The sequence below is a fragment of the Eubalaena glacialis genome, chromosome 4 (genome assembly GCF_028564815.1).
Source record: "Eubalaena glacialis isolate mEubGla1 chromosome 4, mEubGla1.1.hap2.+ XY, whole genome shotgun sequence".
In the NCBI taxonomy this organism is placed as follows: Eukaryota; Metazoa; Chordata; class Mammalia; order Artiodactyla; family Balaenidae; genus Eubalaena; species Eubalaena glacialis.
In genome coordinates, this window is record NC_083719.1 from 183,580,098 (window position 1) to 183,597,549 (window position 17,452).

The window sequence follows — 17,452 nt, forward strand, 5'->3', positions numbered from 1 at the left end:
GGCAAAAACCCTAGGTGGGTGAGAGCAAACTGTCAGATGCTTTTATTTACATAGTTTTGTAGTGCTCTTTGGTTTTTTTAAATTATATCTCAAGTGTATGAAAAGAGTCAAGCCAGGTACAAAGCCTTATCACATGGATATATGCCAGCAGAGCAGAGGGCAAAGGATTTCATGTGGGGCTTCTCGGCGTAATCAAAATGCACGATTGTTCATTTGAAGATGTCTTTTGACCCAAGATAAATGGGAAAGTTTGCCTTGGAAGTGGAGGGCAGAGGTAGGAACAGCTGGATCCTGAGTAAAAGCCTTTGACTTTTTCAGAGCAGCAGAAACCAAACAGAGAAACGCTGCCCTGAATCTGGGGTCCTAATCTATCAGCCAGCCCCGCATGCCGTGGAGAGGCAAAAGGGAGTGGTGGGGACTGTGGCAAAGCAAAGACGGGCAACCTCTATGCAGCTTCACCACTGGGCAGTGCAGGCGCGTTTTCTAGAGAAACGCCAAGATCAAGATCGGGATGTGCAATTTCCTTGGTTTTAAGTGTTGGCAATTAATTCCAAATGTCTCAAAACACCGGATGGGGCTAAGCAAACCCATCTTCTTGCCTAATAAGGCCTGCAGGCCTCCTGTTTGCAGTCTTTGTCCTAAACAGACCAGGTTCTGCAAAAATAGACATCGTTCCCCCCCTCCCCCCTGAGTGCCCAAAATAACCTTCCCGGCCCTGACATGGCCAGACCTGCAGCCGGGTTTCGCAGTCTTTTAAAACCCATGCCCACTTCTGACAGATCACAAATACGCTCCCACACCCCAACGTGTCCATCCACGCCCCAAGTTAAGAATCGCCGCACCAGCGTCGCCAAAGCCAAGAGTTGTTGAGCTTTGTTTCTGAGGCCTGTCTTATAAAAACAATTGTTTGTGTGTTTGTTTTCCAAATATGAAATCATCATTTAAAAACATGCATGCATCTCAGACAGCTTCCCCTGACGCCCTGCATCGGGGGCGCACTCCGTTCCTCTCCCACGTGGGAGTCTGGGCCACGATGCCAACCAGAGGGAGGAGGCGTCCTCACTGACACACCTGCACCCACCGCGGCCCTCGCGTGGCTCCCAGGGCCCATTTCCTGGTCTGCGGAACGAAGTACCCCAGCCTGGGAGGCTAAAACAACAGAAGCTTGTTCGCTCTCACCTCTGGAGGCCTGAGATCAAGGGGTCGGCGGGGCTGGTTCCCTCTGAGGGCTGTTCCAGGCTCTCTCCCAGCTTCCGGTGGTGGCTGGCAGTCCTTGGTGTTCCTTGTCGTGCAGACACCTCCCCCCAGTCTCTACCGCCACCTTCATATAGCATTGTCCTCTGAGTCTGTGTCCAAATGTCCCCTTCTCATAAGCACGCCACTCAGAGTGGATTAGCCACCCCCGCTCCAGTATGAACTCAACTAATTACATCTGCAATCACCCTATTTCTAAATAAGGTCATATTCAGAGGCCCTGGGGCTTAGGACTTCGAGGAACTTGGGGCGGGGGAACAGCTCACTGTGTAACACTCCCTTTCTCCTGGTTCCCCATGACCCTCTCTGCGGGAATGCAAAAGCCCAGGCAACATTATGAAGTGGGAAGCCGCCAGCTGTCAGAGACACCAAGTGATTTGAGGGGTTCAGACCGGTGGCTCAAGGGTCATTGTGCAGACGGTGCGCCGGAGCAGGCAGTGGTCTCCAGGTGACCCGGGAGGCCGCTGGCGCAGGCAGGCCGTGCCGGGCTCCGCGCTGAGTTCCTCTCCCCACGGAGACTGGGCCGGAGGAGGAGAGGTGACCTGGGTCCTTAGAGCTGCAGAGGCGCGCGCGCGCGTGCGTGCGTGCGTGTGTGCGGGTTGGGTGGGGGGTTTGGCCAGAGTCAGACTGGGAGAAAAGAGGTTAAAAACACCCCCGCAAGCCCCGCCCCCAGCGGGAAGCCGGAGCGAGGAGGTCGGAGGTCAGGTCGGAGGTCATATGCTCTCCTCGTCCAGCAGCCGGGTGAGACCCTCGCAGATCCTGCGCAGGTGGGAGCGGTAGGGCTCAGCCGGGCCGTAGAGCGCGGCGAGGAAGTCGCAGTCAGCCAAGTGGCCGAACACGTGGTTGATGCGGCCGTGGGACTTGGCGGTCAGGTGCGCACCCGCCGCCTGGTGCAGCAGGTCCCGGCACTCCAGCAGGGCGGCGGCCAGGACGCGCCGGTCGAAGGTGAAGTCCACCTGGTGGAAGCTGACGGCGGTCATGGCCAGGCGGCGCGCCTGCTGCCGGAAGCGCTGCAGCCGCGCCAGCTCCTCGCCGCCCAGCTGCCCGCTGCGCAGCAGGACGCCCAGCTTCACAGCCACCTTGACCAGGTTCTTGATCACCTTCTGGGCCTCCTTGCGGCTGCGGGTGAACTCCTTGGTGGCACGGTACAGCTCGTCCAGCACCTCGCTGCTGGTGTCGTCGATGAACGCGGCCGCCACCGCCCTGGATGCGATCTTGCTCAGGAGTTTCTTCTGGGCCTGGAGGACCAGGCTCTTGGTGCTGAAGGTGTCCATCCGCCCTGCGCGGGGGTGGGGACACAGACCCGCCGTCAGCCCGCACAGCCCGGCTGCCAGGGGCTTGCCTGGGCGGGCCGCTAACGTTGGCGACCATCGTCTTCCCAATCCGGGAAATGGGCGCACACCACCAGCCTATCTCCAGGGGAGCCTGCGTGCCCATTCCACAGACCTACTGTGTGTGCCAGGACTGGGTGTACGGAGCCGACCAGCGAGCCCCCGGGAACACAGCAAGTGCTACCATCCGGGAAGCTGCAAGAGCCCACATAGCACGGGCACCCCAGCAGATCAAGAGGGCCCAGGCTGACCTCCTGGAGGAAGGGACAGGTGAGAAAATGGGGAGGGCATCCCAGGCGGGAAGATCCCCATGCTCCAAGGCCTAGAGGAGGGAAATTCCAAGTAGCTGGAGCACAGAAGGGCAGAAACTTGTGGAAAAAATAGCAAAAGCTATTTTTAGGAAAAGCTCGTTGAAAAAATAGCATTATGATGACCCAAGGGACCCTAAGGGAATTTATTTCTAAAAAAAAGTCAAAGGAATTAATGTGTAATGGTGAAATCTGGGCAGGGCCTTCTGTTACGGTTTATTACAGGATACTGAATCTAGTTCCCTGTGCTATACCATAGGACCTTGTTTATCCATTCTGTATATACTCATTTGCATCTGCTAATCCCAAACTCCCAATCTTTCCTTCCCCTACCCACCCTCCCCCTTGGCAAACACAAGTCTGTTCTCTATGTCGGTGAGTCTGTTTCTGTTTGGTAGATAACTTCATCTGTGTCCTATTTTAGATTCCACATATCGGTTTTATCATATGGTATTTGTCTTTCTTTTTGACTTACTCCCCTTATTATGAGAATCTCTAGGTCCATCCATGCTGCTGCAAATGGCATTATTTCATTCTTTTTCATGGCTGAGTAATATTCCATTGTGTATGTGTACCACATCTTTTTTATCCATTCATCTGTCGATGGACATTTAGATTGTTTCTGTATCTTGGCTATTGTAAATAGTGCTGCTGTGAACATTGGGGTGCATGTACCTTTTCGAATTAGAGTTTTGTCTGGATATATGCCCAGGAGTGGGATTGCTGGATCATATGGCAACACTATTTTTAGTTTTTGAGGAACCTCTATACTGTTATCCATAGTGGCTGCAATGATTTACATTCCCACTAATAGTGTAGGAGGGTTCTCTTTTCTCCACACCCTCTCCAGCATTTGTTATTTGTAGACTTTTTAATGATGGCCATTCTGACCAGTGTAAGGAGATACCTCATCGTAGTTTTGATTTGCGTTTCTCTAATAATTAGCAATGATGAGCATCTTTTCATGTTACCTGTTGGCCATCTCTATGTTTTCTTTGGAGAAATGTCTATTTAGTCTTCTGCCCGTATTTTGATTGGGTTGTTTTTTGGTTATTGAGTTGTATGAGCTGTTTGTATGTTTTGGAAATTAATGGGCAGGGCCTTCTGAATCCCACTACTTGTGGTCCCTGGTACCAGCCCTGCAAACCCACTGTATCCTTGCTGTGAGTTGAGAAGGGGCTCAAGGTGAGTTATCACAGGGGGGGTCCAGCTTATCATTCCCCTCATCCTGCAGCTCCATGAGACAGGGTCCCAGCCCAGCCCCTGGGCTGTTCAGGGTGGAGGAGCCCAGGTACCAATCCTCCTGGCCTCCTCACCCCCTTGAGTTTACAACGGACATCCTGAGGCCTTAGTCAGGCCCTGAATGAGTCAGGGGGGCAGTGGCCTGGGTGGGGGTTCCCCAGGGCCATTTGTGGGGTTTCTGGAAACGCATCACTCTGCTGATTCCTCTGATACAGAAATATTGACTTGCATCAGCTTCCGCCCAGGAAAGGGCCAGGGAGGTGGCCGAGGTGAATGGCAGGCTGGCTCTCTGGGAACAGTGACCAGGCCTCCAACCGCAGAAGCCTGGACCTCTGTCTGTCCCTTATGTCTGTCTCCTTTTGTGCTTCCTGCATGGCAGTCTTCCGGATCCCCCAGGCTCTGGAGGCTCCCCTTCCAACCACCTCCTTCCAACAGCGCCAGAATTCTTCCTACATTGCACATCTGGGCTTAGCCCTTTCCTTGTAAGAACCAGCTCGCAGCTCCTCATGGCTCTCAGGACCAAAGCCCACACCTCATTCCGGCCCCTGCATCTTCCCTGGTGAGCTCCTATACATCCCCCAACACCTTGGCCCCCAAACCCCTGCCTCTTCTCTGGTGGACTCATATACATCCCCCAAAAGCCCTGGCCCCTAAGCCCCTGCCTCTCGCCCTCGCAGGTTCATCCCTCAGCTCAGCCTGGACACCACCTCCTCTAGGAAGCCACCCCCGAACAGCCAAACTGACAGTGAGGCACCTCCTCTGAGCCGCACAGCACCCCAGGCGTCCCCCATCACTGCTCTGCCCCGCTGGCTTTGCTTCTTCCATGGTCTGCCTCACCGCAGGCCACGGGGGAGGTAATGGGCCTGATTCCTTAACCGCTGTGTTTTTCGAGGCTCCAGAAACATCTGCCAAATGAATGAGGGAGCCTGAGACCCACCCCCAGCCCTGACCCGCTGCTGCCCCAGGCTCTGGTGGGAATCCACCCCGACCCCAGCCTCAGGCCAGCCAGACCAGGAATGCCACGTGAGTGCCCACTCAGCCACAGGAACCTCCACAAAGCCCATCTGTGTGTGAGCTCAGACCCCGAGAGAAGTCCCAACCCTCGGCCGCCCTCTCCCTGCCCACAGAGGTCAGGACGGGCCTGGAGATGAATGACCCAGTCTTCCCTGCTCCCACACCAGCCCCAGACCCCGTACACAGGCTGGGGCAGAGCAGGGGTGCAGGTGACTCAGCACCGCGTGGCAGGCCCTGGTGCAGCGGCGTGTGCCCATTTCATCACTTCAGCCTGGTATTGTATTCAGCTGGTTGCCCGGTTGCAGAAGAAATTACACAGGCTCAGAGAGGCTGAGCCATTTCCCCAAGGCCACACAGCAACACAGGGACTGCCTGCCCCCACCACCTCTGCACTTCTACGCCCTCTGCCTTCCCCAGCTGACTCCTGCGAGTGGCCCTGAGCCTTGGGGGGCTGGGAGCTGTCCCTCACGACAAAACCAGCCCCGATATTTAGAGCCTGCTCCTGGCTCTAACCTCTTGGTCAAGCAACATAACTGCCCCGTGCCTCAGTTTCCCCATCTGTAAAATGGAGGATGGTGACTGTAAGGAGGGAGAACTAACTCCATCCTAGGGCAGAAGCTTGTGGCCAACCTGAGTGTCCCCCGGGCTGTGAGCTTTCCCCGGGCAAGAGGCTGGACGCCACTGCCTGGACTTGTGACCTTCAAGCTCTATGCCATTCGGCTCCCTGAATGTAGAGACCTATTTCTCTGTGATGTTCTCTGGAAAAAAGAACAGCAGCAAGGAATAACTATGCTTCCAGGATGCCCTCTCACCTCTGTTTCTCTAGAACGTTCTATTCCATTCCCTCTACCTAGACCCCTCCCCCACCCATCACTCATCCCGTAAACTCATTCAAATCTCAGAGTTACTGTCACCTCCTCCTGGAAGACTTCTGGATGCCCCAGGCTGGGCCAGGTGCCCCCTTGGCTCCCATGGTGCCCGGGGCATCCTCCATCACGGCCCCGAGTACCTTGGTTTCGGTGTCCATCTCCCTGGCCTGACAGCGTGGGTAGGGGCTGCATCTTTTTTTTTTTTTGGCTGCGTCGCAGGTCATGCGGGATCTTAGTTCCCCAACCAGGGATCAAACCTCTGGCCCCTGCAGTGGAAGCACAGAGCGCTAACCACTGGACTGCCAGGGAATTCCCCTGCATCTTTCTTGTTCACGCCATGTCTCTGGTGACCAGCCCAGGGCCTGGTACCCAGCAGACACCCAGTAAGTGTTCGTTGAATGTATGAGGGAAAGGATGTCTGCAAACATTGGAACCCGGGGGGGAACTCCCAACTCCCTGGGTCCAGCTCCCCAGTTTACAGATGGACAAATTGAGACTCAGAGAGGAGAAGGCCTTTCCCTGGATCCCAAGGACTCTGGTGCCCAGGTCTTTCTGCCTATTTGGTTGCTGTGTGACCCCAGGCAGGGTTCTGCCTCTTTCTGGGCCTTGACCTTCCCCTCTGCAAGTCCTGAGGTCGGGCGTGTTGGTTCAGAGGGGAAGCCTGTCCTGTTTACCAGCTTCAGGAAGAGCCTGGGCCCTCAGCAGCAGCACTGCCCCACACCCACCCTGCCAAGCACAGAGGAAAAGGGGCGGGGGGCGGGGGGCAGGGGCAGCTGCAGCCTTCCCTCCTGGCCTCCACACTCCTAGCCCCTACTCCCCTTGGGGCAGTCCCCAGACCTGTGACACCTGGACCAGCCCAGCTGCAATGGGTCAGCGGCCCCCCCCCCACACACACACACCGCTGACCCATTGTTCTACCAGAAACGCCTCCATCCAAGCAACCAGACAGGGAGATGACTGCTCTCCCGGGGGAGCATGCTGGGGACCAAAATAAACCCCAGCCTTCCTTCCTGCCAGCTGCGCTCATCCAAGTCCAAGGGCAGACAAGCCAGGAGGGGCCCAGCTGCACCACGGCAGCCTTTCTGGGGCAGGGCCTTCCCAGGGACAGCGGAGGGGCCCAGCGGCCAGACGGCCAGTGTCCCTGGCCCCTGCCCACCAAATGCCAGATCACCCCACTATCGTCACAAGCCAGAAAAGCCCAATAAAGCTTCAAGGGCTTGGCTGGAACACTCATTCAGTTGCTCAGTGAGCATTTATGGAGCACCAGTTGTGTCCCAGGCACTGGGGACACAGCAGTGACCAAAAGAGATCCCGTCCCTGCCTTCCAAGGGATCCCAGCCTTCTAGACACCATGCCACCTCCTTATTACAAAAGAATTTGGGTGCCCCCATTTCCGTGAAATGGAATCCACAGGCAGTACCATCTGTCTCCACCCGCTGGTATAAAAATAAAATTAATATGTGGTGATAAAGGTGAGGGGGATTGTACAGGGAGGAGCTCTGGAATTTTTTTTTTTTTTTAATTTTTAATTTTTTTTTTTTAAGATTTTATTTTTTTGATGTGGACCATTTTTAAAGTCTTTATTGAATTTGTTACAGTATTGCTTCTGTTTTGGTTTTTTGGCCGCGAGGCATGTGGGATCTTAGCTCCCCGACCAGGGATTGAACCCGCACCTCCTGCATTGGAAGGCGAAGTCTTAACCACTGGACCACCAGGGAAGTCCCTGGAATGTTTCATGTTCTGTGTCTCCATCTGGGTCTACACAATGTAAAAAGTCATCGAGCTGGATGGTTACAAATGTGAATACACTAAAACCCAGAAAACTGTAAACTTTCAAAGGGTAAATTTTATGGTATGTGAGTTATATCTTGATTTTTAAAAAATCTAACATTTCTCCAAGGAAGATATATAAATGGCCAATAAGCAAGTGAAAAGATGCTCAACATCACTGGCTACTAGGAAAACAGAAGTCAAAATCATAATGATACATCACCTCACCCCAACTAGGATGGCCGTTTCAAAAAGACAGACAAAAGGGCTGGCAAGGATGGGAGAAACTGGAGCCCCTCATCCACGGCTGGTAGGAATAGAAGATGGTGCAGCCGCCATGGAAAACAGTTTTTTGGCAGTTCCTCAAACAAACACAGAGTTACCACATGACCCAGCAGTTATGCTCCTAAGTACCTACCCCAAAGAGACGAAAACATACGTACACATAAAAACGTATACACACCTGGGCATAGCAGCATGATTTGTAATAGCCGAAAAGTGGAAACAACCCAAATGCCCACCAGCAGATAAATGCACAAACAAGTTGTGGTCCATCCACACACTGGGATGTTATTCAATCATAAAAATGAGTGAAGCACCGACACTCACTACAACATGATGGACCTTGAGAACACGATGCTCAGTGAGAGAAGCCAGACACAGAAGGACCCACTGTGTGTGATTCCATTGGTGGGAAATGTCCAGAACAGGCATATTCACACAGACAGAAAGTGAATTAGTGGTTTCCAGGGGCTGGGGAGCAGAGAATGGAGAGTGACTGCTAATGGGGATGGGATTTCTTTTGGGGGTGGCAGAATGTTCTGGAATGTGAGCACTTTAAAATAGTGAATTTTACAATATGTGAATTCTATGTCATCAAGCTGAACACTTACTGTATATATATCAAGTGTATATAGTTTATACCTTTGTGCCCCTTATTCTCTCTCTCTATTTTTTTTAAAGTATTTGTTTATTTATTTATTTATGGCTGTGTTGGGTCTTCGTTTCTGTGCGAGGGCTTTCTCTAGTTGTGGCAAGCGGGGGCCACTCTTCATCGCAGTGCGCGGGCCTCTCACTACCGCGGCCTCTCTTGTTGCGGAGCACAGGCTCCAGACGCGCAGGCTCAGTAATTGTGGCTCACGGGCCCAGTTGCTCCGCGGCATGTGGGATCTTCCCAGACCAGGGCTCGAACCCGTGTCCCCTGCATTGGCAGGCAGATTCTCAACCACTACGCCACCAGGGAAGCCCCTACTCTCTCTATATTTTATGCCTCATTTTAAAAACGTTAAATAAATTGGGACTTCCCTGACAGTCCACTGGTTAAGACTCCCCGCTTCCACTTCCGGGGATGCGGGTTGGATCCCTGGTCGGGGAACTAAGATCCCACATGCTGCGCGCAGCACGGCCAAAAAAAAAAAGTTAAATAAATTAAAAAATGTAAAAATCAGGATTTGGCCCAAGTAGTAATACAAACAGAAATAAAAGGATTACAGGGACTTCCCTGGTGGCGCAGCGGCTACGAATCCACCTGCCAATGCAGGGGACACGGGTTCAAGCCCTGGTCCAGGAAGATCCCACATGCCGCAGAGCAACTAAACCCATGTGCCACAACTACTGAGCCCGTGAGCCACAACTACTGAAGCCCATGGACCTAGAGCCCGTGCTCCGCAACAAGAGAAGCCCCCACTCGCCGAAACTAGAGAAAGCCCACACGCAGCAACGAAGACACAATGCAGCCAAAAATAAATAAATAAATAAATAAATAAATTTTTTTTAAAAAAGAAAAGGATTACACAAGTGGAGATTAGCAAATCACTTCCACCTGGCCAGGTACATGCTCAATACATGTTTGATTAAAAAATAATTTTCCTGGGACTTCCCCAGTGGTCCAGTGGTTGGGACTCCGCACTCCCAATGCAGGGGGCCCAGGTTCGATCCCTGGTCAGGGAACTAGATCCCACATACCACAACTAAAGATCCCACATGCGGCAACGAAGATCCTGTGGGCCTCAACTAAGACCTGGTGCAGCCAAATAAATACACAAAGAAGTATTAAAAAAAATTTTCCTCCTTAAAAGCTCAGGCCCACTGCACTCGATGGAGTACATCTGTCAGAGGTTTGCCCCATACAGGGCATCGCAGGGAACACGTAGCTACAAATTTCTATCAAAAAAGAGCTCCATCTTCCCTTGATTTACCCAGGAGTTGCATTTCAGGAAAATTCACTGAATATTGAAACCCCTAGTCATCGGTTTCTGTTTCTGGCAGGACATTAGGACGTTGTGAGGGCCGGGGGCTGCCCTGAGCGTGGCCAGACGCCTAGTGCCTTGGTCCCTGCCCCCCAAATGCTAGCATATCCTGTTATTATCATAAGTGGGAGGGGAAAAAAAGCCCTCTGAATTTCCAAAACGGCCCCCTAAGAGGTGTTGCCCCTGCTGGAAGGGGGAGGCACCAGGAAGCAGTGAATGTGGAAATAAACAGGATAATTTCAGGGACAGATAAGGCCCGGGGGTGGGGGGCAGTGACAGCCAGGGACGGCAGGTGACCTAGGCTGGGTGGTCAGGAGGGCCCCTCCGAGGTGGAGCCCCTGGAGCTAGGACTGGAAGGACAGGGTCTGGGGGAGGGTGAGCCAGGCAGAGGGAATGGCTGGTGCAAAGGCCCTGAGGCAGGACAGTGCCAGGGAGGAGACCGGAGGCTGGTCCACAGCCCCTGAGGAGGCCACTGTCCAGGTCCTCCCACAGCTCTGATGTCTCCCCTCCATGACCTCAGACCAGCCCCAGCCCCTGGAGGCACTTTTCCATCTGTGAAATGGGTGTCTAGTCATTGAGTCCCTGGCTCTGCTGATTGCTGCCCTGCACCCCACATTCTTCCCGGAACCTCAGCCCGCTGTCCACGCTCAGACTTTCACCCTCTGCCAAGCCCACTTTGTCTTTCTGACTCTGACCTTTGTTCCCGTCCCCATTTTGGACACTCCAGCTCCCAAACTGGCCGCAGACGGTGGAGCCTCGGGTTGCTCTAGACTTGACAGCATCCTTTCCCCGCACAGGCAAAGGTGGGCTTGGAGGGAGGCTGGGGTGGAAGCAGGACTGAATGTGAGCCTCCCCCAAGGGGAAGGGCACACAGCAGTGGACGGCACTGGCCCCAGTGGACCTCATTCCTCCCAATCCCTTCTGTCCCCAAACTCTGGAGCAGGGCCAACCTTCCCGCTCCCCACATCAATGACCTACCCTCCTTCATCTCCCCTCTTGCTGTCCCTGCAACATGCTAGGCATGGCCCCCCATCCAACCCAGGTCACAGGTGCGCTGGGGTGGCCCCTCAACCCACACATTCCCAGTCCTGGATGCTAGGTGTGGGGGTGATGGGGATTCCACAGGGCAGAAGATCCTGCTTCCCAGGGTCCCCAGTGCCCCCCGGGTGCACCGTGAATGCTGCGTCCCACCCCATTCACTAAGCGCTGGAAAATTCTTAGCCACCAGCTTTCCAGGAAAAATAAATGTAGGCATGTAGGTACATACATATGTTTACCATAAATGTTCCTGACATAAAGGATGTGCCCCATGCAACTTACAGACATAAGAAAGGATTTTGCACGGGTGAATTTCACACCCAACTGAGGCTCACTATGTGTTCTTGGTGAGTTTTGCCAAACTGGTACCAGTAGCCAATCTATAGTTGCTACAGAGAAAGGAGAGCAGTCTGACACTGATGTCGCTGGATGGTCTCTTTCATACGAACAAGGAGAATTCGGATTTCACTGACTCACTTATCAGCCAAGTGAGCGACTTCTTTGCCCAATCCGATGGCAGTTTTCGAATAGTGAGAGAATATTCCCTCAGTGCTTTTGTGCTATTCACAAGGAAGCAGCTAGAGACATGCCACCCTTTAAAATTTAATTTTCATTATTGACATTTCCTGAAGTTAGACCAGGGGTGGCAAATTCTGGCCTGCTGCCTGTTTTTGTAAATAAATAAAGTTTTATTGGCACATGCCACGCCCATTCATGTCCTACTGGAACGCAGCCTTGAAGAGAGGCAACAGAGGCAGAACAGCTGGCAAAGCCAAAAATATTTACTATCTGACCCTTTATAGAAAAAGCTTGGGTACTTCCCTGGTGGCGCAGTGGTTAAGAATCCACCTGCCAATGCAGGGGACACAGGTTCGAGCCCTGGTCCGGGAAGAACCCACATGCCACGAAGCAACTAAGCCTGTGCGCCACAACTACAGAGCCTGTGCTCTAGAGCCCGCGAGCCACAACTACTGATGCCTGCGTGCCACAACTACTGAAGCCCGCGCGCGTAGAGCCCGTGCTCCACAACAAGAGAAGCCACCGCAATGAGAAGCCCACGCACCGCAAGGAAGAGTAAGCCCCCCTCACCGCAACTAGAGAAAGCCCGCACACTGCAACGAAGACCCAACCCACCCAAAAATAAATAAATTAATAAATAAATTTAAAAAAAAGGTTGGCCAACCTCCGGATTAGATGATGACAGAACAATATATCAAACCCTGATTTGTAGCATTTGCCAATTTCCATGGTGTAAATTCTCTCACCACGGCCAATTTCAAGCTTCCAACTTGAAAATGGAGTTGGGCAGAACTGCTCACCATCTCCACCAAACAGATACACTAGATGAAAATAACCTCAAGAGCATAGATCCTTGCAAAGTGCAGTAAAATATTCAGAAATTAGGATTTTTGACCTTTGCTTTTTTATAAGTTGTGCTGAAGTATATGTCACATACCATAAAATTCACCCTTTAAAGTGTACAATTCAGTGTTTTTATATATTCACAGAGCTGGGTAACCATCACAACTATTTAATTCCAGAACATTCTCACCACTCCAAAAAGAAACCCCCTCCCCATTAGCAGTCACTCCCCATCCTCCTCCCCCAGCCCTTTGGCAGCCACTAATTTACTTTCTGCCTCTATGGATTTGCCTATTTTTCTTATAAAAAGAATCACCCACTATGTGGTCTTATGTGTCTGGCTTCTCTCACTGAGTGTCATGTTTTCAAGGCTCAGGGGTTAACTCCGTTTTTTTTTTTAAGGGGTTTTCTTTTTTTTAATTAATTAATTAATTTTATTTTTGGCTACGTTGGGTTTTCGTTGCTGCGCGCGGGCTTTCTCTAGTTGCGGCAAGTGGGGGCTACTCTTCGTTGCAGTGCGCGGGCTTCTCATTGCGGTGGCTTCTCTCTGTTGTGGAGCACTGGCTTTAGGCACACGGGCTCAGTAGTTGTGGCTCACGGGACTTGGTTGCCCCGTGGCATGTGGGATCTTCCCCGACCAGGACTTAAACCCGTGTCCCCTGGATCGGCAGGCGGATTCTTAACCACTGCACCACCAGGGAAGTCCCAGGGCTTCACTCCTTTTTATGGCTGAATAATATTCCATATCTTTGGGGGGTTTTTTCTTTTTTTTTTTTTTTGCCCTGCCAAGCAGCTTGTGGGATCCCAGGGATTGAACCTGAACCCTCGGCAGTGAAAGCGCCGAGTCCTAACCACTGGACCGCCAGGGAATTCCCATCCATACCTTTGTTTTAAATATAATGTATTTGACTGTAAGTTCATAGTATGTCATTTTTTTTTAAATTTATTTTTTCTTCCAGTTTTATTGATGGTCTGTCCTTTTTAATAATGGTGATGTTAACAACGGGGTCGCGAAATTCCTGACAATACAGCAAGTGGCTCTCGTGAGCGGGGGTGGGGAGGGCGGATGCTGGCTTCAGCATGCCACTGGTCCACGGAGCAGCCCGCCCTCCACATGAATTCTTTATGTCACAACAAAGAGCGTCAATAATTGATGGGCCTCCTCAGCGGGGCCTCCTCCCTCAGCCCCTGCTGCAGCAGCCCAGGGTGGCCTCAGGGGCTCCAGGTCTCCGCCCACCGTGGCAAATGCCCCCACGGTCCTGGTTCCCACACTATTACCCTCTGCCAGCATGAGGGCACCCACTGCTTCCAGCCCTTTATCAACCATCACTCAGACCTCACAGTCGGTGCCCATTTTGATATGGCAAAAGGGGGGACCTGCTTTTCTGAGGTGGGGGGGCAGATACCAGTGGTTTTCAAACCGGGTTCCCCAGAGCCCTCGGGGGCCACCCCAAGGATGGGCAGGGTCTGGCTGCCTGCCAGGCTGCGGTGGGAGTTGGGACACTTTCAACTGTGGTCAGATCTCCACTGAAGAAAGAGCTGGGATGGGGTGGGGGGGGGCACCAGTGGGCAAAAATGAATGTTGGGAGACCATATCCCACCCCTCTACAGAGAAAGACAGGACAGGCTGAGGCTCAAGCTGAGTAAAAGTTTTTTTTTTTTTTGGCTGCGCTGCGCGCCTTGCAGGATCTTAGTTCCCCAACCAGGGATCAAACCCAGGCCCACAGCAGTGAAAGCATGGAATCCTAACCACTGGACCGCCGTGGAATTCCCAAGTAAAAGATTTTTAACAGCAAGTGGAGGAGGCTGGAGGGTCACCTGGCAGGAATGTGGATGCAGCCCCTACATGAGTCCGGGCTCCACCCACTTCTCACCGCCCCACAGCCTCCACCTTGGTCCCCTGGCTCCTGCCCTCGCACCCTACAGTCTGTCCTCTCCGTAGCAGCCGCCAGAGGGCGCCAGTGAGCAGCCGAGTCAGGTCCTCCCCCTCTTCTGCCCACAGCCCTTCAGGGATCCCTCCTCCCTCGGGGTAAAAGCCCAAGTCCTCCCCATGGCTCACAAGACCCTGCACGACCTGCCCCGTTCCCTCCCTGCCCTCCCCTCCTCCCTCTCTAACCCTCGCTAGCTCTGCTCCATCCACACGGGTCTCCTGGCTGTTCCTCCAACACACCAGGCATGGTGCTGCCCCAGGGCCTTTGCACGAGCTGCGCCCTCTGCCTGGATTGCTCTTCCCCCCAGGTCTCCACATGGCTATTTCTTTCTTGCCATTGAGCTTCAGCTCAAATGTCACCTCCTCAGGAGGCCCTCCCAGATCCCCCATCTAAACTAATTTCCCCATCAATCTGTCTCTCCACTCCTTCATGCAATTACAGCTAACCCTAATGACTTTTTTGGATGAATGTCCATCTCTCCCAATCCCAGTCTGTGAACTGAGTGGGGGGTGGGGGACACCAGATGGGCCTTGGTCATTGCCAGGTCCTTGGCACCCTGCACGAGGCTTGGCTTACAGTAGGGGCTCAGAACCAGTTGTTGAATGAATAGATGACCTCCCAGCACCAGAGGGGCACAGAGTCAGATATCTCGTCCAAGGGCCCCATTGTCCAGCCAGGGAAACTGAGGCCCCGAGAAAAACAGATATCCCAGGGTCACACAGCAGCACAGCACGAACGCTTCTGGAAGGGGCTCCCCCCCGGTGGACACTCCCCAACCTCCACTGCCCCATTGGACAGGGAAAAGTGAGGCCTGGAAGACGGGGCCTTAGAAGATCCCAAGGACTCTTGGGCCAGAGGTGCCTCTGTGAATCCCTCAGGTGGTGGGATTCCAGGGGAAGTTGTCTCATGGAGGGGTGTATGTGCGGGATTCTGGGGTAAAAGCCCAAGTTCTCTGTAACTGGGCCAAGTCCTGCCTGTCTCTAGGTCCCCATCTCAGTCTGTAACACCTGGGGCTGAACCTGCACAAGCATGTGTCGTTTCTTCAGCATCTGCCTCTGGGGCTGTTTCCATGACAACAGATGCAGTTTTGTCCTAGGCACCCTCTGGTGGCCCCATTTGACAGACAGGGACACTGAGGCCTCCTGAACCCATCACATCAGATCACCAAGCAACCAAAAGGCCCCTCTCCTAACCAGGCCTCAGATGAGGAAACTGAGGCTCAGGGGGCACCTGACCTGCCCAAGGCCACACAGCAGAAGGGGATACTACAGAGCCTCCAATCTGCATCTGCCTGACTGGCTTCTTCACTTAGGGACCTCTGCCCCCCATCAGAGTGGGGTGTGAGTCCCTGACTCGCCCCCGTCCAAGAGGTCTGGGCATTCACCCACCACCTGCGTCCCAGGCCACCAAGCCTGCCAAGTGGAAGAAGCTCAGCCCAGGTGTTCGCGTGGCTGGGGAGACAGTTCTTTGTTCCGGTTTCCAAAGGTACAGCGTCCCTGGGCCGGCTCCTCCTCCGCCCCTCCCAGCCACCCAGCCACCCAGCCCTGGCCTGGCAGTCCCTTGGCCCAGCCCATCTAGGCAACTTGTTATGTTTTAAAGTTGGCGCCTGTGCACCTGTCATGGAGGTACAGGGAACAGCCTGTGCAAAGGCCCTGAGGCAGGATGGTGCCTGGAGCGCGTTGGTGGAATGTGGAGGCTGTGTGGCTGGAGCAGAGTGAGTGAGGGGGAGAGAGGGAGGAGGTGGAGGCCAGGTAGAGACTTGCAGGGCCCACATTCCTGCATTTAATTCTGGAAGCTGCCCTCACCCACAGGGAGTTATGTCCCTCAGACAGGAAACTGAGGCTTGGAGAATTGAATCACTCAGCTCAGGGTACCAGTGATGAGTGGCAGAGCGGGAACCCAGGTTTATCTGATTCCAAGGTCTGAGCTTGGGCTGAACCAACCCAACCACTGGGCTGAACTGCCCTCACCCTGCTACGGCACCGCCCCCACCCAGCGCGTTCACCTCCCCCAGCTGGGCTCAGACCTGCTCAGGAAGTAACCTCAGAGGCCTGTTTACAGCTGGGGCTGCTCCTCCTCCAGGAGAGCCCCCCAGGAGAGAGGAGGTAGTGATGCATGCAGATCTGGGTCAGGTCAACTGCCAGTTACCTCAGCGATGAAGGTCCCAATTCACAGTTGGCAAAACTGAGGCCAAGGCTTCAGGCCACTGGGGAGCTCCCAGGTGGCCAGTCTGGGTGGGCCTGGCTCTGACTGTCTCGGCTGCCTGGACCAGTCAGAAGTCTCACTCATTCCCACCTCCACGCCTTTGGCCTGGCTGCCCACCACCTGGAATGCCCTCCTAGCTCTGGAATCTGGCCCTGGCACCTGGTGCCCTGCACTGTGAAAGGGGGCAGAGTCCATCAGAGTCCTCTTGTTGGGGGGAGGGGGGTGCTGGTCCCAGAGCACCACCCCAAGCCAGGGTGGGCAGTTCAGACCCAGGATGCCTCCCCATAACCCAGACATCAAGAGAGTGACAGAAAGACAGAGTGAGAGGGAGAGGGAAACAGAAGGGGGGTCAGGGACATAGGGGGCGAGAGAAACAGAGAGGCCAGGTGGCCCCCAAGATTAAGCCGAGATTGGGGGGCGCCCCGGCACCGCTCGCTCACCTGCTCTCTGGGACTCCGTCGTCGGTCCGACGGTCAGGGCTCTGTCCGGCCGCCTCCGAGGGGCCTTTGCTCTGGCCGCGAGACTCGTGCCTGAAGACTGGGACCCGGCGGGGCGGGGCAGGAAGCTCGACCCCGCCCTCCAACTGCCCCGCCCCTCTGAGCGGCCCCGCCCCCGCCCGCGCGCATAGGACCTTCAGGGACCGGTGGGGGGGAGGGTAGGGGCGAGCGAGGACGTAGGCTCAGCCAATGGCAGTGCGGGCGGTGTACGAAGAGTCCAATGGGAGCAGGTCGCCGCGTGGGAGGGGTGGGACCTGGGGCGGGGCCAGGGAGCTCTGGGAGATTCCTCCGGAATCACGAAAGGGGCCGGATGCAGGGGGAGAAGCCAACCCTGGGCTCCGTCCAAGAAATGAGAGGAAGGAGACTTAGAGTCAAAAACAGA

General features: G+C 54.1%; 1 protein-coding gene across 1 annotated transcript; it reads right to left on the bottom strand.

Annotated features, from left to right (window-relative positions):
* Positions 1-22: 22 nt before the first annotated feature.
* Positions 23-17,117, bottom strand: TNFAIP8L1 (TNF alpha induced protein 8 like 1). Its single transcript, XM_061190693.1, has 2 exons — positions 17,014-17,117; positions 23-2,533 (listed from the first exon to the last, which is right to left on the bottom strand). Exon 2 carries the CDS (start codon positions 2,526-2,528, stop codon positions 1,968-1,970), a length of 561 nt encoding a protein of 186 aa, XP_061046676.1. The 5' UTR covers positions 2,529-2,533; positions 17,014-17,117; the 3' UTR covers positions 23-1,967.
* Positions 17,118-17,452: the final 335 nt, after the last annotated feature.

Bases quoted from the DNA above. Each gene is read 5' to 3' on its own strand.
- TNFAIP8L1 (XM_061190693.1), bottom strand. From the start codon at position 2,528: ATGGACACCTTCAGCACCAAGAGCCTGGTCCTCCAGGCCCAGAAGAAA.